We start from the raw sequence: 24,273 nt of genomic DNA, 5'->3' as shown, positions 1-24,273 counted from the left end.
CCTCCATGGACAGCTGTGAGTCCAGAATGACTCCCAGGCTGCGCACCTGGTCCTTCAGGGGCACAGTTACCCCATTCAGGACCAGGGAGTCCTCCACACCTGCCGCCTCCTGTCCCCCCAAGAACAGTACTTCTGTCTGTCAGGATTCAACCTCAATCTGTGCAAGCCTTGGGGAGGCAGAGACATGAGAGGGCACCAGAGGAGGGAGGGAAGGAAAGAGGGACGGAGGCCAGTTTTGCCCACGACACCCCTGACCATCGTTCAAGGCACCCAGGATGCCATGGCACGCTGGTTGAAAACCACTGGCATATAATAATTGTATTCCCTGCTGATTGTCGTGGACTTTGGTGCAGACGATGAAGTGCACAGCACAGAAAAAGGGGTGTTCTGGCCCTAGCCAATGTAACTAAACCCAAAAGACGTAAGTGGGTTCAGAAGCTTAAACATACTATAGGAAGATGAAGTACAATTTTAATCCAGCATCAGAATATGAAAATGTAATCAAAGCAGATGAAATTACAAAGATGGCACAATAACAAATTGACTTTGCTATTCGGGTCAAAGCCTGATCCAACTCTCCATATCGACCGATAGATGACTACAAAATTTGTCAGCGGCCAGTAGTCAAAATAGATCAGATTACAAATACGATATAATAACAAATAGACTTGCCAAAGCATGATCAAAATCCTTATATGACTAATAGATGACTACAAAATTTGACAAAGGCCCGATGCGCTTCGACCCGATTGGTCAGGAGAAAATTATTAAACGCAACTTGGTCACAGAGAATTGGTTAGTCTGTCAAGACCTTAAAGTGACCGTATATCCCTTTAATTTACATCTACAAAGTGAATCTCTTTCTCTCTCTCTCTCTCTCTGATGGTTTATAGAGAAACATAGCAACAGCTGCTATTACATATTTAGAATTAACTAGCAAATTAATTTTCACCACTGGAAAAGCTGTTAATTGTATGATGTCGTGGGTGTGAACAGCATCACTTAGCATCCTGCTTAAAATGTGCCTTGGAAGGGAAAGGCTATCAGTGGCTATTAACTGTCTGTCGTGGCTCCGTTCTCCCCCCATGGTTGGAAGGTTGTGGGTTTGAGCCCCACATGGGGCGAAAAATTCCTGCATTTCCGGGCTTGGACTAGATGACCCTCGTGGCCCCTTCCGATTCTGTGACGAGAAGCTGAGAATAAAGTTTCCTAGGTGCCGAATTCCTTGCAACGTCATTTCCGACCCCGTAACCCCTTGAGAGGGTATATTTCTGCTTCCTTGGCTATTTAATGCACACCACGTGACTTGGCTCACTTCCTCGAGTCGTCTGTTGGCATTCTGACGGTGGCACTGTTGTTATATTGTTTGCTGGAAAGGGCCTTGTAAGCTCACACCTCAGAGCCAGGGTTTAGACAATGTGGTGCCCACCAGATGTTGCTGGACGCCCTTCAGCTACGCCTGACATGACTCAGTGTTCAGGGGTGCTGGGAATTGTAGTTCAGCGACAACTGCTGCTCACCACCTTGGCTACAGAGCCTTAGAAGAACAGAGCATTTTCTGCCAGTTTTTCCTTTGTGGTTCTCAGGATCTGCCTCCATGCCCAGCTGAGTATCAGAATTTTATTTTTCCCCCCAAGGGGTTGACATGAGATGTTTCTGACTTCTCTTGCTTTTGTTGCCAGAGCTGTAAAAGCTCCCAACTTGCAATTTTTTTCCACGTTTTGGAGCTCTTCTGCCCTCTTCAGGAAAAGGACGTGACTACATTGGAACCTTGATGGCAGAAAGTGAGCAGGAATGAAAGAACCTTTTAATGAGGGTGAAAGAGGAGAGCGCAAAATATAGCCTGAAGCTCAACATCAAAAAAACTAAGATCTTGGCCACTGGGCCCATCACCTCCTGGCAAATAGAAGGGGAAGAAACGGAGGCAGTGAGAGATTTTACTTTCTTGGGCTCCATGATCACTGCAGATGGTGACAACAGTCACGAAATTAAAAGACACCTGTTTCTTGGGAGAAAAGCAATGACAAACCTAGACAGCACCTTAAAAAGCAGAGACATCACCTTGCCAACAAAGGTCCGTATAGTTAAAGCTCTGGTTTTCCCAGTAGTGATGTATGGAAGTGAGAGCTGGACCATAAAGAAGGCTGATCGCCGAAGAATTGATGCTTTTGAATTCTGGTGCTGGAGGAGACTCTTGAGAGTCCCATGGACTGCAAGAAGATCAAACCTCTCCATTCTGCAGGAAATCAGCCCTGAGTGCTCACTGGAAGGACAGATCCTGAAGCTGAGGCTCCAAGACTTTGGCCACCTCATGAGAAGAGAAGACTCCCTGGAAAAGACCCTGACGTTGGGAAAGATGGAGGGCACAAGGAGAAGGGGACGACAGAGGACGAGATGGTGGGACAGTATTCTCGAAGCTACAAACTTGAGTTTGACCAAACTGCAGGAGGCAGTGGAAGACAGGAGTGTCTGGCGTGCTCTGGTCCATGGAGACACAAGAAGAGTCGGACACGACTAAACCACTAAACAACAACACATTGGAACAGACCAGATAAGCATTTTCAAATATTTTAAAGGCCATCACATGAAAGAGGGAACATGTTTGTTTTCTCCTGCTCTGGAGGGGAGGACTCGAACCAATGGCTTCAAGTTGCAAGAAAGGAGATTCTAACTTAACATCAGGAAAAACTTTCTGACAGTAAGAGCTGTGTGACAGTTGAACGGTCTCCCTGGGGAGGTTTTTCATTGGAGGTTTTTAAGCAGAGCTTGGAGGGCCATCTGTCACGGATGCCTTAGCCGAGATTCCTGCATTGTAGGGAGTTGGACTAGATGACCCTTGGCTACCTTCCATCTCTAAGATTCTATGATCAGCACACAGGATGAAATTGTCACGACAAACACAAAAGTATCACACACCGTCTGTTTCACACTTGTTGCAATTCCTGCATGGAAACTGCAAGTGGCTTTTCAGACGTGAGGAATTACATTACGTGATTCTAGTGATGTCATAAACTTAAATCCATTTATTTATTTTTTGTCCCCAGGCCTAGATGCAGTTCTGCCCCCACCTTTTATTACATTTCCAAATGCTAAATTTTCATTGAGAAGGTTTAAAGTAACAAAGGCGTGATTCTGTTTGAATCATCTCTTTTCGTTCCGCACTCCAACGACGACGTGTTAGCATTGATATTACCACTGCCTCTTTTAAACGTCATTGCTTGCTGCATCCAGATATTGATTCGTTGTTTTGGTGTGTGTTTTTATTATGATTATGATTATTATTATTATTATTATTAATATTGCAACCCTCTTGGGTTGAGGAGCAGAGGTGGCAAATGTTTAAAAGGAATAATGGAGAAAGAACGGACGAGAGATCCAGAGATATCCCTCCTTTAATATAACAGTAGACAGGATATTAGACTTCCACCCGCTGGATCTTGAGAGAAGACGGTGCTCTGAAAATATTGGTGCAATGTGTGTGTAACAGCAGCAGGTGTTTTTTGTTGAAAGAACGATTGCAGCATTTGGAAAGGCAGGGTTGCCATCTTGCCAGACGTCCGGGAATTCCCAGACATGTCCTCTTTTGCAGGTCCTAAATACCCATCCTGGGGGGGGGGGGGGGATTTTACATTTTACAGCAAATGTCCTGGAGTTGGGGTTTAAAAAATAAAATAAAAATGTGCCCAGGTTACTCTGGGTTCAGGCTTTGGCTCCGGCGATTTGGGCTCGGATTTTGTGTCCGGCTTTTTACCTCTTGAAATATGGCAACTCTAGGAAAAAGGCAATGAAAAGGAATTGCAAATGAAGCAGCGAAGATCTCTGCCCGTGTGAATTCTCATTTGGAATTCGGTGTGCAGTTCTGGTCTCTCTCCATCTTGAAAAATGATCTAGTGGAAAGGTAAGGAAGGACCAGGATATTGAAAGCTGCCAGGGAATATGGAAACCAGTCCATTGTGAAGGCCAGCTAAGCGATGGCAGCAGTTTTGGACAATGGAGCAATTGGAAGCGCCTAGATGTGTAAACCTTGTTTTATTTTTCTTATGTTCTTATTTGTTTGTTTGTTTGTTTGTTTGTTTGTTTGTTTGTTGTTTAGTCGTTTAGTCATGTCTGACTCTTTGTGACCCCCTGGACCAGAGCACGCCTGGCACTCCTGTCTTCCACTGCCTCCTGCAGTTTGGTCAAACTCATGTTGGTAGCTTCGAGAACACTGTCCCACCATCTCATCCTCTGTCGTCCCCTTCTCCTTGTGCCCTCCATCTTTCCCAACATCAGGGTCTTTTCCAGGGAGTCTTCTCTTCTCATGAGGTGGCCAAAGTCTTGGAGCCTCAGCTTCAGGTTCTGTCCTTCCAGTGAGCACTCAGGGCTGATTTCCTTCAGAATGGAGAGGTTTGATCTTCTTCTAGTCCATGGGACTCTCAAGAGTCTCCTCCAGCACCAGAATTCAAAAGCATCCATTCTTCGGCGATCAGCCTTCTTTATGGTCCAGCTCTCACTTCCATACATCACTACTGGGAAAACCATAGCTTTATGGATCACTGCCTTGCCGTGGTGAAGGGGCTTGAATAACTCAGAGAAGCAATGAGCTATGCCGTGCAGGGCCACCCAAGATGGACAGGTCGTAGTGGAGAGTATCGCTGCCAAGAAAACTCCATGGACAAAGACAACAGGCATATTTATTTATTATGTTTTACTTGTTAAACTCACCTCTGAATGCTGCCAGCAACTGTAAGCATTTCATGCAGGAGTTTGGCTTATTAATATGAAGGCCAACGGGAAGATGTCCCAAAGCTGGCAATATTAATAAATATTAATAAAAATTCTCAATAAATTCCTCCCTCTTTTTGATATTTTATTTATTTATACTTTTCAAGTTTATACGTTTCACTAGTGTTATACATTTCACTAATTTTACATTCATTTTGACATTTAGAAACTTGACTTCCATCCCCCTCTTTCTGCAGTTCCTTAAATTTGTTTTTGATATCTTCTGCATATCCAAATTAACTTAATTTGCTCATTTATTCATCATGTTTAAATATATGCCCGTATAAAAGTGCAGGTTGTTACAGTCATCCTGCCAATGTTTATATCTGTTTAAAAATTATTTGTAAATATTCCATAAACCATTTCCATTCTTTTATTTAAAAAATTCGTTGTCTTGATTTCTTATTCTTCCGGTAAGTTTTGCCATTTCTGCATATTCCATAAGTTTTTGTATCCACTCTTCCTTCACTGGGACTTCTGCTTCTTTCCATTTTGAGGCAGGTAACATTCCTCCCGCTGTAGTCGCATACATGAATAGGTTTCTGTACATTTTAGGTAGTTCTGTCCCAGTAATTCCCAAAAGAAAAGCTTCTGGTTGTTTTTTAAAAAGGAAATTTTAAACATCCTCTTCATTTCATTATATATCATTTCCCATTTTTTTAAAGGAATAAGATATGAGTTTGTCGGGGTGGCAACATAGACAATGGGGCAGGGGATATTACAGAGCAGCCTTCACCAACGTGGCACCCTCCAGATGTTTTGAACTACAACTCCCACCATCCCCAGTGAGCACAGTGTACACGATGCTTTTTTGGTTAAAAAAAGAGAGAGGTTCCAGTACTCTGAACCATTGAGTGCCATTAAAAAAGAAAACTGAATAGTTATTCAGGTCCACATACCTACGGGACCGCCTCTCCTGGTATGCCCCACGGAGGACCTTAAGGTCCACAAATGACAATATTTTGGAGATCCCAGGTCACAAGGTGGTGAGATTGGTCTCAACTAGGGCCAGGGCCTTTTCAGTACTGGCCCTGATTTGGTGGAACGCTCTGTCACAAGAGACTAGGGCCTTGCGGAACTTGACATCTTTCCGCAGGACCTGCAAGACAGAGCTGTTCCGCCTGGCCTTTGGTTTGGACTCAGTCTGACCCTTCTGTTTCCCTCCCCTTATGGTTTTGATCTATGAGCTACTTTTTAAATGAGGCTGCATTTTAAATTGCATTTTAACCTGTATTTTAAATTGGTTTTTGTTTTTTGTCCGTCCGTCCCCCCCATTATGTTTTTAATGTGATTTTATTGGTGTTAGCTGCCCTAAGCCCGACTCTGGCCAGGGAGGGCGGGGTATAAATAAAAATTATTATTATTATTATCTCTTCCCTATCCACTCACTCAAAAACATGTCCTTGCTCTTTGTTAAGCTTTGACCGTCCGGAACGGGGGGAACGTCCTGGTCCCCTGCTACCCGTCCGGCGTGATCTATGACCTTCTCGAGTGCCTGTACCAGTACATCGACTCTGCCGGCCTCTCCAACGTCCCCTTCTACTTCATCTCGCCAGTGGCAAACAGCTCCCTCGAGTTCTCCCAGATCTTTGCCGAGTGGTAAGTATTGGCAGCAAAGAGGTACCCCACGGCTGGGTGGAGGGGTACCTCCGACACAGGAAGAAAGAGGGTGGGAGAGCAAAGCTACTACAGTGGTACCTTGGTTCTCAAACTTAATCCATTCCAGAAGTCCGTTCCAAAACCAAGTTGCGCTTTCCCTTAGAAAGTACAGTGGACACTCAGGTTGCGAAGGTGATAATAATAATAATTTATTATTTATACCCTGCCCATCTGGCTGGGCTTCCCCAGCCACTCTGGGTGGCTTCCAACAAAACACTAAAATACAATAACCTATTAAACATTAAAAGCTTCCCTAAACAGGGCTGCCTTCAGATGTCTTCTAAAAGTTTGGTAGTTATTTTTCTCTTTGACATCTGGTGGGAGGGTGTTCCACAGGGTGGGCACCACTACCGAGAAGGCCCTCTGCCTGGTTCCCTGTAACTTGGCTTCTCGTAGTGAGGGAACCGCCAGTGATCCATAGTGATCCGTGTGGGAGGCACATTCGCAACCCGCAGCGCCGCGTCTGCGCCTGCACAGGTTGCGATTCGGCGCTTCTGCACATGCTCAAAGGGCGATTTAGTGCTTCTGCGCATGTGCGATTGCTGAAACCCGGAAGTAACCCATTCCGGTACTTCCAGGTTTCGGCGCGTCCGTAACCTGAAAAAACGCAACCTGAAGCATCTAAGCATCTGTAACCAGAGGTATGACTGTAATGCAAAATGGATTAATCTGTTCCAGACTTTTAAAAGCAACCCCTAAAACAGCAATTTAACATGAATTTTGCTATCTAACGAGACCATTGATCCATTAAATGAAAGTGATAAACAATGTACTGCAGTCACACAATCGATCAGTCAGTACCTGAACTGGTTTCCACACAGTCACACAAACAAAAAAGAGCCACAAAAACGCAAAATAAATAGCGAAAACAGACAGACCTCAGCGTAACACTCAAAACGGAAGTGTGGCACTCAAAACGGAAGCGTAACCCTCAAAACAGAGCAGATTCAACTTCTGGAAAATGTTTGCAAGCTGGAACACTTACTTCCGGGTTTACAGTGTTTGGGTTCCAAGTTGTTTGAGTACCAAGGCGTTTGAGAACCAAGGTACCACTGTATTCTGAGAAATGCTTTTTTATAGGATAGGGCAGTGGTTTTCAACCAGTGTGCCATGGCACCCTGGGGTGCCTTGAAGGATGGTCAGGGGTGCAGCGGACAACACAGGCCTCTGTCCCTCTTTCCTTCCCTCCCTCCTCTGATGAACCTCTCACATCTCTGCCTCCCGAAGGCTTGTGTGGCTGTTTGTTGCAACAGCCCTGGCTACAAGCTCCGCAGGTGAAGGGTCCCTCTGGGGCTGGCCAGGGCGTGCTGGGTGCCAGGAACAGAGGCAGCCTCGGAGTAGGCAAGCAAGTGGGCAAGGGAGCCCAGCAGGCCAGTCCGCCAGCCCTTGTTTTGGGGAATGGACGGACAAGTGGGAGGCCAGGCAGACAGGAAGGCACCACGCTGGCCCTTCTTTGTCCTTGTCCTGTGCAAGGCCTGCCTGGGAGCTGAGTGCCTGGCCCCGAAGGTGAGAATTTCCCCCATTCAGGCCCAACAGCGCCTGCTGCTGCCTCTGCTGCCTCTGCTGCCTCCCAAGGTGAGCAAGGGCCACTAGGTCTGGGGCATCCTTTCCCCAGGCCCCTGTGGTGCGGTGGGTGGCTCAGAGATCAGGGGCAGTGGCAGCATCTGCCCAGAGGACTCGCAAGGAGAGAGGAGAGGAGGCTGAGGGAATGCTTCACCAGGGAGGGTGTTCGAAAAAGGGCGAGAGGCTGCCAGCTCTGCAGGCAAGCGGGGAATTTTATTTTTTTTAATTTGCATTTTATTTATTTTGTTAACATTCTTTTTTTTTTTGAATAATATTTATTTATTTTTACAGAAAAAACATCAGACAAATACAAAACAACAAAAATAATCACAGATATATATCATGAAAAAAGAAAAAATTAAAAAAGAAACCTCCAATTTTTAAAAAATTCATGTTTACAAAACTTTCTTTCTTAACTTCCTCACGTCTCCCTTTTTTGTTTTCCTCTTTGTCCAATCAAATACAGCAAATCCTTACCCTCATTCAAAACTCATTTCTAATTATTAAAATCACTCTATTATGTCTCCGATCTTTCCCCTTATATTTAAACTCCTTTGACATATTGCTTACTTTTGACATAATATAACCTTAATCTTTCACCCTTTTTCTGTTACATTTTTGCATACTTTTTAACACTGTATCACTAATGCCATATTTTTTATATATCCAACCTCATTCTAGCATTCATAAACTTTGCAGTATTTCTGCAAATAGTTCTTAAACTTCTTCCAGTCCTCTTCCACCGCTTCTTCTCCCAGGTCTTGGACTCTGCCAGTCATTTCTGCCAATTCCATATAGTCTATTACTTGCATCTGCCATTCTTCCAAGGTGGGCAAATCTTGTGTCTTCCAGTACTTTGCGATGAGTATTTTGTTAACATTCTTATACAGTGGTACCTCGGGTTACATACGCTTCAGGTTACAGACTCCGCTAACCCAGAAATAGTGCGTCAGGATAAGAACAGAAATCGGGCTCCGGCGGTGTGGCGGCAGCAGGAGGCCCCATTAGCTAAAGTGGTGCCTCAGGTTAAGAACAGTTTCAGGTTAAGAACGGACCTCCGGAACGAATTAAGTACTTAACCCGAGGTACCACTGTATTACATTGGTAAACATTGTCATATTACATTACAGGACTTACTATAATATAATTTCCAACCTGTATACAAAAATTATATACAAATTTTATATACCTAGAAAGAAAATGAAACAAAAAAAGGAAAGAGAAAAAACAAAAACAAATTCCCCCCAAAAATCATATACATACCAACACACTAAAGATCCTGTCTTTCCCGTTGTATATTCCATTTTTTACGAATGATTGTACTCTTATTATTGTAAATTTCGTTACATATCATCTAATACATTCCTATATCAATATGTGCTCTTAGCCTTATTTCTCAACTCAGTCTCACTCCAACGTCAATCAAATGCTAGCATAGATAGCGAACCTTTACTGTATTTTTGAACATACGTTTTATATCTATCCCACTTTCCCATAATTTTTTGTTTGGAATTGCCTCTCAGGGTATTTGTTAACTGCGCCATTTCAGGGAAGCGGGGGACATAACTGGGCTTCTGAGCCCCCCAGGTGGGCTGCAGAAAGAATGCAGTTAGTCAAGGGAGCCGTGGACTCAAAAAGGTTGAAAACCTCTGGGATAGGGGGAACTGGGGATGAGTTTATGGGACCAAAGGAGGGTGGTCCTCAAAAGTTTGGGAGCTGCTGGGCTAGATGATGCTGCCACCTGTCAGCACAGAACTCCTCTGCCCTGTTGGGAGATTTGAGCACTAGGTGGCAGTGCTGAACTGCAGTGGGTTGTCAGGTGGGTTTGTAAATCTGGCTTGTTTTTCTCTCTGTTTTTCTCTTTCTCTCTCTCCCTCTGCCTTTCAGGCTGTGTCACAATAAGCAGACGAAGGTGTACCTGCCAGAACCACCCTTCCCTCATGCGGAGGTAAGAGAATTGCCCTGCCCATCTGATCCCATCTCACGCGCAGGAGGGGGGAGGAAGGAACGAGGGAGAAATTCCAGCCAGTTTGCATTTACAGTGGACGCTCGGGTTGCGAATGTGATCCGTGCGGGATGCACGTTCGCAACCCGCAGCTGCGCGTCTGCGCATGTGCGGGCTGCGATTCAGTGCTTCTGTGCATGCGCGACCTCCAAAACCCGGAAGTAACCCATTCCGGTACTTTCGGGTTTCGGCGGTCCGTAACCCGAAAAAACGCAACTTGAAGTGTCTGTAACCTGAGGTATGACTGTAAAGGGCTTTCCAAAACAGTACAAGGCCAGAACGCGGCCCTCTTTCGGAATTCACACTTCCTCGAATTTTGCAGCGCCTCCAGCCAGCATCTACTGAGGTAAAGCGTGCATAAAAAGGCATATGATAGTGACACGCATTATAGGGGAAATTGCTTTGCAAAGATGCCTAGTTCTGCAGAATTGCAGAAACTTCCAGAAATGTCTTCCTCCCTTAAAAGAATAAAAAAGTTTAGCTAAGAGTCTCCAGATGCAGAAAAAGTTCTCTGCCAAGTGTCGCATTTTAAGGATTCACCATTCAGTTCCAGGGGATGCTGTCGTTACTGAGAAGTTCTGTGGGTCTTTCTGATGATGCTGTTTGACGCCTCTCAGAGGGATGTGGCTGATACGTCATTACTGGGCAGTGGTTGCGGCACTTTCTTTATTTTTCTTTATTTTTTGCAGTTCTCCACATGTAGCTAATTTGGGGGTTATTTGGAGTCCCCAGATATGAGAGGCCAGTAGTGCCTCCTCCCATGTTCAAACCCATAAGTGCCAATATAGGCTTGCCAGATTTAAAAGAAGTAAAACACCCTAGCATGGCAAATGGCCTTTTTTCCTCCCACTAAGGGGAGCCAGAGGGAGCGAGGGACATGAATTCAACCCACAGGGCACCTGCTTCCTTATCAATCTTCAAAAGGAGGTTTGAAATTTCTGGGCGCGTAGACCCACACAAAATGAATTGCCCATGTATTTTGGCCTTGCCAAAGACGGCATCCTAGATTTCTCTTGCTCATTGACCTCCTGAATGCTGCAAACGAGGGGCAAAAGTTGTTTTTATCGCTACCGGTTTAATCACCACACTGCTTAGAGATGCCCTTGACATCGATTCTCCTCTTTCCATTCGTGAAAAAGGTCCACTTTCAGAAATATATACCTATGAAGCATATGCTCCATTATTTTAAATAAACGTTCGAGACAGATTACATCAGAAATACAAACCCTTTAAAAATCCAGTCCTCTCCTCCTCCGTGAATTTGTCCAATCCTGTTTTAAAGCCACCCATGTCTGTGACCGCCACTGCCTCCGGTGGCAGGGAGTTCCGTAGTTTAACTACACGCTGCAGGAAGAAGTCCTTTTTGTCCTGTATCGTCCACCATTCAGCTTCATGTCATACCCGCAAGTGCTAGTATTCTGATTTAAACCGTGGCCTCCCAGGTCTTAGTCCAATACTCTGATCACTTGCACTGCGCTCCGTCGCAGGATTTCCTAGTGCCGGAGATGAACTTTTCTCTATCTGCTTCCTTCATGCCACGAACAATTTTATCAAACTTCCATCTTTTTCACCTTGCCTCTGTACGGAAGAGTCCCAAACGTTGCGGCGTTTCTTCGTAGGGGAGCCATCCATCCCCTTCATCACCTCTGCCTGCCCTTTCTCTAAACCTTTTCCAACTCTTACAGGATAGCTCAGTCAGTAGAGCACGAGACTCTCAATCTCAGAGTTGTGGGTTCGTGTCCACTTCATGCAAATACTCCCCCTGTATTGCAGGGGGTTGGGCTAGATCATGGCTAGGCAAACTAAGGCCCAGGGCCTGGATCTGGCCCAATCGCCTTCTAAATCCGGCCCGCGGACGGTCCGGGAATCAGCGTGTTTTTACATGAGTAGAATGTGTCCTTTTATTTAAAATGCACCTCTGAGTTATTTGTGGGGCCTGCCTGGTGTTTTTACATGAGTCGAATGTGTGCTTTTATTTAAAATGCATCTCTGGGTTATTTGTGAAAGGTAAAGGTAAAGGGACCCCGACAATTAAGTCCAGTCATGAACGACTCTGGGGTTGCGGCGCTCATCTCGCTTTAAAGGCCGAGGGAGCCGGCATTTGTCTGCAGACAGTTTTTCTGGGTCACGTGGCCAGCATGACTAAGCCGCTTCTGGTGAAACCAGAAAACGCCATTTACCTTCCTGCTGGAGTGGTACCTATTTTTTCTACTTGCACTTTGACATGCTTTTGAACTGCTAGGTTGGCAGGAGCAGGGACCGAACAATGGGAGCTCACCCCATCACGGGGATTTGAACCGCCAACCTTCCAATCGGCAAGCCCAAGCGGCACAGTGGTTTAACCCACAGCACCACCCATGGGGCATAGGAATTCATTCCCCCCCCCAAAAAAAAATATAGTCCAGCCCCCCACAAGGTCTGAGGGACAGTGGACCGGCCCCCTGCTGAAAAAGTTTGCTGACCCCTGGTCTAGATGACCCTTAGGGTCCCTTTCAACAATTCTATGATTTTAATAAGCCTTTTGAGATTAAAGGTAAAGGTAAAGGTACCCCTGCCCGTACGGGCCAGTCGTGTCCGACTCTAGGGTTGTGCGCCCATCTCACTTAAGAGGCCGGGAGCCAGCGCTGTCTGAAGACACTTCCAGGTCACGTGGCCAGTGTGACGAAGCTGCTCCGGCAAGCCAGCACCAGCGCAGCACACGGAAACGCCGTTTACCTTCCCGCTATATAAAGCGGTACCTATTTATCTACTTGCACTTTGGGGTGCTTTCGAACTGCTAGGTGGGCAGGAGCTGGGACCGAAAGACGGGAGCTCACCCCGCCGCGGGAATTCGAACCGCCGACCATGCGATCGGCAAGTCCTAGGCACTGAGGTTTTACCCACAGCGCCACCCGCGTCCCGCTTTTGAGATTATGTGCCTTTTATTCAGTGTGTTTTGAGGTGAGGCTTCCTTTCAGGCGAGTCAAGTCCCCCAGCAGGCTCACCCAGGCCACCTTTGGTGGAGGAAGAGCCATCAAAACCTGCTGCAGAAATCTCACCCTTCCCTTACTAATCTACAGGCAAATCTGACGGCATTTATGGCATCTCACAAACCCCGCTTTCCTTGTTGTGGGAAATGCCCGCCAGCACCTCTGAGGCAGGTTCTGCTTCCTTCACGTTGTGTCTGAAATTTCAAGAGCTGCTTGCAGGGGTCTCTGTCTCTCCCTCTCCCTCTTTCTCTCTTTCTTTCTTTCTTTCTTTCTTTCTCTCTCTCTCTCTCTCTCTCTCCCTCTCCATGAAATAAGTATAATCCTCATCTAGCACGTCCTTCGCTGGGCCTCCGACTCCCGTTGCTGGAGGTAACGCTTAGATGTTGAAGAGCTGGCCTCGGCGGGCTCCGAGGATAAATCTCTTCCATGCTTAATTACAGGCACACTTCCAAGACGGAGGGCTTATTAACTCCCAGCGTGGCTCGCATGTGCGCATTTAGATTTCTCGCTAGGAAACGAGTGGGGGGGTGTGTTTCTGAGCAGCCATCTTGTAGAAAGAGGAGGGTACGCCAAATAGCTCATCAGACTCCCACTCTTGGGGTTGTGGGTTCGAGCCCCACGTCAGGCAAAAAAAAATCCTGCACTGCAGGGGGTTAGACTACATGGCCTTCAGGGACCCTTCCAACGCTACAATTCCACGAGGCCTCTCAGGTGGTTTCCACTGAGCCCAGGACCCAGCTGATAACTGTCAGATACCAGGATCCTGCCTTGTATTGAGTCAGACCATTGGTTCCCCCAGCTTAGTGTTAGCTAAGTTAAACTGTAGAACTCCCTGCCACCAACCTAAATGTAAAGGTAAAGGGACCCCCGACCATTAGGTCCAGTCGTGACTGACTCTAGGGTTGCGGCGCTCATCTTGCTTTATTGCCCGAGGGAGCCAGCGTGCAGCTTCCGGGTCATGTGGCCAGCATGACTAAGCCGCTTCTGGCGAACCAGAGCAGCACATGGAAACACCATTTACCTTCCCGCCGGAGCGGTACCTATTTATCTACTTGCACTTTGACATGCTTTCGAACTGCTAGGTTGGCAGGAGCAGGGACCGAGCAACGGGAGCTCACCCCGTCACGGGGATTCGAACTGCCGACCTTCTGATCGGCAAGTCCTAAGCTCTGTGGTTTAACCCACAGCGCCACCTGCATCCCTTTTGCCACCAATGGTTTTAAAAGAGGATTAGACAAATCCATGGAGGAGGAAAGGGCCACTGATGACTAGTAGCTAGTGTTGTTGTTTGTGCTGTGAACAGCACAATCACCCAGAAAGTTTGATCATTCCCCCCCCCCCTTTTTTTACTTTTTATATAAATTTTTTATTAGTTTTTTAACTTATCATTTTCAACAGTAATTAAACATACTTTTACTCATTCAATTTTTTTGACTTCCATCAATCCTGCCTGAAAATTTTCCAATCTAATCTGTCAGTATGCATTTCTTATCTTGCCTATTACATTTCAAACTCATAACCAATATCTCTATCTTTTTCTACTTCGTAACACTTCGTATATTTCTCCTTACAAAACTTCTTGTAGTCCTACTAGCGTAATTTGTTGATTACAGTTGCTCTTCAAATAATTCATATACTTCTTCCAATCTTCTGTAAATCTCTGGTCCCGTAAGTTTCGAATCCTTCCTGTCATTTTGCCCAATTCTGCATAGTCCATTAATTTCGTCTGCCATTCTTCTTTCGTCGGAATTTCTTCCTGTTTCCATTTCTGGGCTCACAATACTCTTGCCGCAGTTGTTGCATATAAAAACATTTTACCATCTTGCCTATTAATGTCCCGAGAGCCAGTGTGGTGTAGTGGTTAAGAGCAGTAGTCTCGTAATCTGGGGAACCGGGTTCGCGTCTCCGCTCCTCCACAGGCAGCTGCTGGGTGACCTTGGGCCAGTCACACTTCTCTGAAGTCTCTCAGCCCCACTCACCTCACAGAGTGTTTGTTGTGGGGGAGGAAGGGAAAGGAGAATGTTAGCTGCTTTGAGACTCCTTCGGGTAGTTATAAAGCGGGATATCAAATCCAAACTCTTCTTCTTTTTCTTCTATAATACCAAGTAAAAATTACAGATAGGTAGCCGTGTTGGTCTGCCATAGTCAAAACAAAATAAAAAAATTCCTTCCAGTAGCACCTTAAAGACCAACTAAGTTAGTTCTTGGTATGAGCTTTCGTGTGCATGCACACTTCTTCAGATAATGGGTTTGTCCATGGATTTGTCCAATCCTCTTTTGGTATCTGAAGAAGTGTGCATGCACACGAAAGCTCATACCAAGAACTAACTTAGTTGGTCTTTTTTTAAAAAAAAAATAATATTTATTAAAGATTTTCAAATATAACAAAAAAAGAAAAACATCAAATTTAAAACCTTATTTTCATTGGCTTCTTTCCAGGACTTCCCCTCCCCTCCCCCTCTTGTATTCCAATTCTTTCAAATAGATTCAACAAATTCTTACCCCAAATTTTAAAATTATTATCCTTGGCCCAATTTAAAAAATATTTTCCCATCCCCTAAAATCGACCTGTTCCCTTCCGCGAGTTCCCCTCTTTAATATGCAATACAGATTAAGATAAACAGAAAAATAGAAAAAAGAATAAAATGTAATTTAACACCCTTTGGATTCCAAATTTCCCTCCCCCCCTTCCCGGTTGCGTTCCCAATGTCCGTCACTGTCTACTGTCATCCTGGAGCTCCCACATCTAAACCACAGTCCTTCACCAATCCGCTTTGCCGTCTTTTTATTAGTCTTTGCCGTCTTTTGGTCATCTTTGATTTCACATGTCCGATCTTGGAAGGAGTCTATCTTCCAACTTTATCCAGTTCTTGTTATTCTTGTTGTTCTTATTGTTCTCTTTCCTCCTCTTTTTTTTCCCCCCTGCTCTCCTGCAGAAATGTTCTAATTCCAAAAAGTTTCTAATTCCTCTGCAGAGGCTTTGTTATTCAGGAACAAAACATTACATCAAGTCCCTTCCATTCTTCAATAGATAAATCTATTGTCTCCTTTAGTGTGTAGACCTCTGTAGACAAAATAGTGTTCCATTTCTGCAGTTTCCCAGGCGATAAAAAGTCCTATTCAAATTCAATGCCAACAATACTTGTAGTGTCCCACAGCTCCTCTAGAGGGATTATAATAACTCAGTTTCCTTCCCGATCAGGCCCAACAGTCAAAGTAACTTATTATTCCTTGTTTTAAACAATTTATATCCAATTTGTAACAAATGTGACCAGCAAAGTCCTCGTAACAAAGTTCTCTTTTTGTTCTTCCGCTTTGACAGCTCCTTTGACAGCTGTCAAAACCTCTATTTCTCCTCTCCCGGCGCTCTTACGGATCGCTCCCGGGGTTTCCGGGGGGGGGGGGTTGCATTTTAGTTCACATTCCACTTTTCTCCTCCAGCCCAGTCTTATAATTTTCCATCGCGAAGTTAATAACTTTATCAAAAAAAAAAGGTTGCGCTCGATCTTAGTTGTCAAATCCTTTGCTTTAGCTCCTCTACAACAGGGGGGAGGCTGACTTCCTTTTTGCACCTCCCCCGCTCGCTCCGAATTTAAAAAGAATTTTTCCCCTTTTTTAATCCAAGTTCCAATTACTCACAGGTTATTCTTTTAAAGTCCAAATTTTCAATGGAAGAAGTCAGCGCTCTCCGTCGAATGGCATGCGGCTTCGCTCGGCAGGGGAAGCGGAGGACTCACAGCACCATCACCCCCCCTGTCACCCGCTCCGCAGCCTTTAAAAAGGCTCCTTCGTGGGTCGGGGGGCGCAAACGGTGCCCGCCGAGTCACCATGCCCATGGGTTTCAGCGCCCATAGTTTTTAAGGGTCCCCGCGTCGCCGGCGCGGTAGAACCCAGCCCCTGCCGAGCAGGCTCCCTCCGGAGCTCGGAGGGAGTCCGCCATTCGGCGATGGCGCCAACCCGGAAGTCCCTAACTTAGTTGGTCTTTAAGGTGCTACTGGAAGGAATTTTTTTATTTTGTTTTGACCAAGTAAAAATGCTTCTGGTTTTTTAAAAGAATGAAAGTTTTATCATTCCCCTCAATATACAGTACAGTGAAACCTTGGTTGTCAAACAAGACCCATTCCGGAAGACGGTTCAACCTCCAAAACGTTTGACAACCGAGGCACAAAGGGAGAATGTCAATTTCAGTGGTGAAAATTGGGTGGGGACACATCGCAGAAGCCGTTCGACTTCTGAGGCGCATTCGAAAATGGAAGCGTTTACTTCCGGGTTTTCGGCGTTCGGGTTCTGAAATGTTCATCAATGGAGACGTTCGATAACCGAAGTTCCACTGTATGATTATCGCTATAACCTTGGTTGCTAATACACGAGCTTCCCTTGCAATCTGAAAGAGTGTTTTAGCATGGATTGTATAACTACTATTTTAAAGCTATCAAGACGAATCACTCGTTTGGATCGTCGCTTTATGCTTTGGAATGAATTAGCACACGGCTCTTTTTGCAGGGACGTATCGGCACGCGTTTTTGCCAGGACGCTTTGAACACGTTTGCGTGCAAGAGAGGCACGCGAGCCGATTCTGTAGGTAGTGATAAATAACTTGCGTCAAGAGCGGTGCTCGAACGTCAATAAAGGAAGAACGCGGGAAAGGGAAAGGAGGTTTCTGACAGCCTCCCTTCTCTCTTTCCAGCTCATTCAGACCAACAAGCTGAAGCATTACCCCAGCATCCACGGAGACTTCAGCAACGACTTCAAGCAGCCCTGCGTGGTCTTCACAGGACACCCCTCGCTCCGGTTTGGGGACGTGGTGCATTTCATGGAGCTGTGGGGCAAGTCCAGCCTCAACACCATTATATTTACAGGTAAGAGCCTGGCCTGGGAGAGTGGAGTGCAGACTGACTCCAGCTACAAAAGCTGAGGCTGTTGAACAGATTCTTGGGCTGGAGTATTATTTACGGGGGGCGTTGAGATAGTTGTTGCTGTTATTGATATTATTGTTGTATCTTTAGTTTTAGATCTTATGATTTACGTAGAAATTGTTTCCGTTTGGTTGTTGTTTCCTCCAAACCGGAGGAGACCTTCCCCAAGGTTTGCGTGTGTTTTGTCCGAATCCCTCTCTCTCTTTCCATTTACAGAGCCCGACTTCTCCTATCTCGATGCCCTGGCTCCATACCAGCCGCTGGCTATGAAATGCGTTTACTGCCCCATCGACACCAGGCTGAACTTCATCCAGGTCTCCAAATTACTCAAAGAAGTCCAGGTACACCAGGCCAGACCTCTCTCCACTTAACAGGGCCAAGCTGGGCCTTTTCCACTAAACCAAGGCTAGGGCCTTCCACGGCCAGCGATGGTGGGACATGGCAGCATCTCAAAGCCCACAGGCTCCCCATTCCTGACCCAAACACTTGGCCATTTCCAAAACACAACAGCTGTGCGTTGTAGAATCATAAGAGTTGAACAGGGGGTGGAAGGTCACCTGGCCCAACCGCAAATTTGATGCAGGTGGCAGCCTCTGCCTGAAGACCTGCATACCAGGAGAGGCCACTTACCCTTCCTAGGCAATGGGTTCTATTGTTGAACCTATCTGACCGTCATCGTCAGAGCCGTCTTTCCCATGGTGCGTCGCGCCAGGGTGCCGGCCTCTCAGGGGTGCCCCAGCAAGTGGGGGGCCTGTGCAACTTTGCTGGCCGCCTCCCCTTTCCCTGCACGCCTGCCAGCTGCCCCCCGCCAACCATCAGGCTGGCGGGCGTGCAGCTTCTCTCCCAAGCCTCCTCGGGAGGAGAGCAGTCCCCGCAAAGGCTTAGGATGGAAGCTGCGCCCCGCCAACCATAAGGAATGGGGAAAAATTATAACTTATATTAAAGACCATTGTAGACAGTTAAAATTGTCACTAGGACTGGAATATCACTTGTTGTTTAAGAGTGAATTCTGGACACAGCGGAGATCTAAAAGATTTAGATTGTTATAAAAGATGCAGGAGGAAATGATGAATAATCAGACCCACAAAGGAGGGGATGGAAGTCCAGGAGATTCCTTAGAATCTTGTTTTTATGATCTATGTTCAATATATGATTGCAAAATTTCAATTTGAAAAACCAAATAAGTAAATTTATTTATTTTTTTAAAGAAGAAAGAGATTCTTGATTTGGTACATGTAAACCGCCTTGTGATCTTTGGATGAAGGGCAACGTATAAAATAAATGTAATAAATTATAACAAGGCATCTACCACAGGGGCTTACGGATCAGGGCATGGATGTCTGTCTGTCCCTAGACTCTTTATTTTCCTCCCTCCCTCCCCCCGGCAGCCTCTCCACGTTGTTTGTCCGGAGCAGTACACCCAGCCCCCTCCCACCCAGGCCCACCGCACGGACTTGATGGTCGACTGTCTGCCCCCACCCATGTCCTACCGCAGAGCCGAGGTGTTGACCCTCCCGTTCAAACGCCGCTACGAGAAGATTGAAATCACGCCAGAGGTGAGTGAAGACAAACCAAGGTATGGGGTGGAGGTGGAGGGGAAACTGTCAGGAACTGGAATGAAGAGGAGGGGGAATGGTGGAGATTGCCTCCCGCTTCTCCTGTAGCTTACAGGGAAGAGGGAGGCAGTGTAGACAGCCGAACTATGATGGAGAGAGGGACGCGGGTGGCGCTGTGGGTTAAACCACAGAGCCTAGGGCTTGCCGATCAGAAGGTCAGCGGTTCGATCCCCGCGACGGGGTGAGCTCCCGTTGCTCGGTCCCTGCTCCTGCCAACCTAGCAGTTCGAAAGCACGTCAAAGTGCAAGTAGATAAATAGGTATCTATTTATTAACTCCGGCGAGAAGGTAAACAGCGTTTCTGTGCGCTGCTCTGGTTCGCCAGAAGCGGCTTAGTCATGCTGGCCACATGGCCCAGAAGCTGTACGCCGGCTCCCTCGGCCAATAAAGTGAGATGAGCGCCGCAACCCCAGAGTCGGCCACGACTGGACCTAATGGTCAGGGGCCCCTTTACCTTTACCTTTTAAGAGCTTTCTTGTTTCCTCCCTGCTTCTTGAAACCATCGGGGGTGGGGAGAGGGAGAGAATTCCTCAAGTCTGAGGGGAACGTAGTGAGGAACCCAGGGGGCTGCCTTATCCTGCACCAATCCCTTGGTTCCTCTAGCTCAGTGTTGTTCACACCGGCCAGCAGCAGCAGCAGCAGCAGCTTCTCTGGGATTTCAGGCAGGATTCGATCCCAGCCCCGAACCTGGGGATTGCACCTGGGCCCTTCTGCATGCAGAGCAGGTGTTGTCGCCCTGAGCCACGGCTCCTCAAACCTTTGGAAACCAGGGTGTTCACACCGACACAGGATTTCAGACAGGACATTCCCAGACCTGCCTGGATATGCCAAGGATTGGGACCGCCTGATTTAGTTGCAATTCCTACATGGACACATGTTGGACCATCAATGACCCCTGGTGGCTCCTTTGAGACATATGATTCTGTGCCCACTCGCTGGATCATCACCTTGTCATGGTGAATGGGCCTGCATATTCCTATGACCCTTGTGAGTGAAGAAGAAGCAAAGATCGCCAGTGTCGAAGCAATGATTCTTCAACGTCAACTTCGTTGGACTGGTCATGTTGTGCGGATGCCTGATGATCGTCTTCCAAAGCAACTACTCTATTCCAAACTTAAAAATGGAAAGCTGTCAGGCAGGACTCCAAACCTGTGTTTTACAGGTTTTATTTTGGTGCAAACTATTTACAGTGAGGACGCAGGTGGCGCTGTGGGTTAAAGCCTCAGCGCCTAGGGCTTGCCGATCGAAAGGTCGGCGGTTCGAATCCCTGCGGCGGGGTGCGCTCCCGCTGCTCGGTCCCAGCGCCTGCCAACCTAGCAGTTTGAAAGCACCTCCGGGTGCAAGTAGATAAATAGGGACCGCTTACCAGCGGGAAGGTAAACGGCGTTTCCGTGTGCGGCTCTGGCTCTGGCTCTGGCCAGAGCAGCGATGTCACGCTGGCCACGTGACCCGGAAGTGTCTCCGGACAGCGCTGGCCCCTGGCCTCTTAAGTGAGATGGGCGCACAACCCCAGAGTCTGTCAAGACTGGCCCGTACGGGCAGGGGTACCTTTACCTTTTATTTACAGTGAAGACGCCCAAAGCTCATGTCTGGCTCAATCGCTAGCAGAATCCGGGAATGGTCTATTTTTGGACCTCCTCCAACATAGGAGTTTTGTTATTCCCAACCTTCTCCTTCCCTCTTTGCGCCTTAGGCTACTGCGCAGAACGGGCGATGGCAAGGGCGTGTTTCCCTCCTGTCCGGCTTGCCCAGGAGTGGTGTTAAGGCTCCCACCAGAATCCTCTGGTCCTTCCCCTCCTCTTCCCCACTAGAGGTGGGGCTTTCCTCCTCCCCGGAAGAGGAACTGCTTTTTGGAGGCTCCCTGTAACACAACTGTCCTGCTATTCCTCGCCTGAGAGCCAATGGCAGTTCCCTGACCAAAGCGTAATGCTGGTGGTCAACAAAAGAGGTTCTCAGACTCTCTCAAGGCAAATCTTTAAAAATGTAGTATAGACACCAACAACTGGGAAACACTGGCCTGCGAGCGCTCCAGTTGGAGAACAGCCTTTCCCAAAGGTGTCATGCGCTTTGAAGACATTCAAACTCAGGACGCAAGGGAGAAACGTGCTAAGAGGAAGGCATGCTTGGCAAACCCTCACCATGATCAGCTCTCACCATGAAACCTATGTCCCCACTGTGGAAGGATGTGTGGATCCAGAATTGGCCTCCACAGTCACTTACGGACTCATTGTTAAAACCATGTTTATGGAAGACCATCTTACTCGGCTACGAGGGATCGCCAAAGAATATGATGATTCCATGATTTAAGCATTTCACGGCTTGCAAGACAGCAGGTTCATCGCCACCCAGGTCCAAACCCCAATTGCTGCTTTTAGCTAAGCTGTCTGTATGCATTTCTGGCAGCTGAGGCTAGTTTTTGTCCCAATCCAGGCGGCTTCATGTGACTTGCGTTCAAGGTGCTTGGAGGAGTCAGCTGCCACATAGTATGCATTAGCCTAAAGAGGGAGCCATTTCTCTGTTTTGCCTGGCAACCGCACAGCCCACAAAAAAGACATATAATCCTGGTTGGAAGGGGCCCCTAGTCTCCCCCCCGAAACGCAGGAATCAGAGCTCAAGTATCCCTGACAGATGGACACCCAACGTCTGCTTTAAAAGCCCAGCACCTTCCCAGGTAGTTTGTTCCACCTCTGAACGCCTCTTACCGCCAGAAAGGAGGATCCTAAGGTTTAGTCAGAATCTCCTTTCTTGCAACTCCAGAGTAGCAGAAAAGAAGCTTGCTCCCTCTTCCTTGTGACAGCTCTTCAGATATCTGAAGATGACCATCATTCCAGTACAGTGGTACCTTGGTTCTCAAACACCTTGGTACCCAAACAGCTTGGAACCCAAACACTGCAAACCCGGAAGTAAGTGTTCCGGTTTGCGAACTTTTATTGCAAGGTAAACGTGCTCCGTTTTGAGTGTTACACTTCCAATTTGAGTGCCACACTTCCGTTTTGAGTGTTACGCTGAGGTCTGTCTGTTTTGCTATTTATTTTGCCTTTTTGTTTCGGCAGCTCTTTTTATTCTGTTTTTGTGACTGTGTGGAACCCAGTTCAGCTACTTACTGATTGATTGATTGATTGATAGTGTGACTGCAGTACATTGCTTATTGCTTTCATTTTATGGATCAGTGGTCTCGTTAGATAGTAAAATTCATGTTAAATTGCTGTTTTAGGGGTTGCTTTTAAAAGTCTGGAGCGGATTAATCCACTTTGCATTACTTTTTATGGGAAAACACGCCTTGGTTTTGGAACGCTTTGGTTTTGGAACAGACTTCTGGAAAGGATTAATTTTGAGAACCAAGGTACCACTGTATTGCAATGATTCACAGACTAGCCTTGCGTGATCTCTGAAGAATCTGATGGAATCCAGTTCAGCCTCTGATCTAAAGCACTGCCTTCTTCCTTGCAAACAAACTTTGCACCACTTTAGAAAGAGCCCACAAGCTGAAACTGCCCCCCCCTTTTATTGCAGCTCAAAGGGGTGTCGTTTAGCATAGGGTGTAAAAACGCAACACAGAGCCCTGTGTGCAATTAACTAGCTTCCCTAACGAACGCAGGGCTTGCCCCCACTGCTGCATCTCCCCATCCAATTTAGAAGGGAGCGCCGATATGCTCATTTGCATTTAAAGAGCCCATTTGCCTGAATTGGAACTCCGAGTCCAGGAGCGTGTTTCTAATTGGGAAAATAATTGCCCCCCTTGCAGCAGACTCTCCATGTACTTAGCTGTTCTCGAAATGTGCTTATTTCTCTGGTCCCGTTAAGCCGAGGAGTCATACAATGAAGAAGAAGAAGAAGAAGAAGAAGAAGAAGAAGAAGAAGAAGAAGAAGAAGAAGAAGAAGAAGAGGAGGAGGAGGAGTTTGGATTTGATATCCCGCCTTTCACTCCCCTTCAGGAGTCTCAAAGCGGCTAACAATCTCCTTTCCCTTTCTCCCCCACAACAAACACTCTGTGAGGTGAGTGGGGCTGAGAGACTTCAAAGAAGTGTGACTGGCCCAAGGTCACCCAGCAGCTGCATGTGGAGGAGCAGAGACGCGAACCTGGTTCCCCAGATTACAAGACTACCGTTCTTAACCACTACACCACACTGGCTCTCAGTGAGTTGGGAGTTGCATTGAACAGTAAAAGTCAGCCCCATTCAGAGGGAGCCCACTTATGAATGGGCACTACCTAGGGGTGGTCTGTACCCCCTATGTTTAATTTCCCAGTGGGAAGATTTTGGTTTGCTTGAGAAATTCTTGACACCCATGGAAAAATACCTATTCGTTCCCGCTTTGTATTTCTTTGACCGAATCAAAAAGTTGCCCGAGCAGAGCCATTTCCACCTGGAAAATACACTACAAAACTTCCCTCCAAACCCCTGCTGTTAAAGCTATATGGGGTTTTGCGGTGGCAGCTGGGATCACTACAAAAGTGATGGGCTGTGCACAGGAAAGCGCCTTAAACATTAGGGAGAACTTTCTGACAGTCTTCTTTGGCAATCTCTTGTAGCCAAGTAAGATGGTATTCAATGAACACACTCTTAACAGTGTGTCTGTGATGGTGGAGGCCAATTCTGGATCCACACGTCCTTCCACAGTGGGGACTTAGGTTTCCAGGTGGGAGTAAGCTCCTGTTGCTCTGCCCCAGCTCTTGCCTACCTAGCAGTTCGAAAGCACACCAGTGCAAGTAGATAAATAGGTACCACTGCAGCGGGAAGGTAAACAGCATTTCCATGCGCTCTGGTTTCCATCACAGTGTTC

The 24,273-nt window shown here is 46.8% G+C and overlaps 1 protein-coding gene across 1 annotated transcript in view; it reads left to right on the top strand.

Moving 5' to 3' along the window:
• INTS9 (integrator complex subunit 9) overlaps positions 1–24,273 on the top strand; it is a 69,948-nt gene that overhangs the window by 40,358 nt on the left and 5,317 nt on the right. Inside the window, exons 10-14 of the mRNA XM_079968674.1 lie at positions 6,183–6,363; positions 9,874–9,934; positions 17,648–17,819; positions 18,093–18,217; positions 19,265–19,432. Coding sequence (XP_079824800.1) covers positions 6,183–6,363; positions 9,874–9,934; positions 17,648–17,819; positions 18,093–18,217; positions 19,265–19,432 — 707 coding nt within the window. The remainder of the gene's footprint in view (positions 1–6,182; positions 6,364–9,873; positions 9,935–17,647; positions 17,820–18,092; positions 18,218–19,264; positions 19,433–24,273) is intronic.

This window comes from Podarcis cretensis, assembly GCF_951804945.1.
Source record: "Podarcis cretensis genome assembly, chromosome: 3".
In the NCBI taxonomy this organism is placed as follows: Eukaryota; Metazoa; Chordata; class Lepidosauria; order Squamata; family Lacertidae; genus Podarcis; species Podarcis cretensis.
The sequence above is the reverse complement of the archived record's forward strand: the minus strand, read 5'-3'. Positions and strand labels throughout refer to the sequence as shown.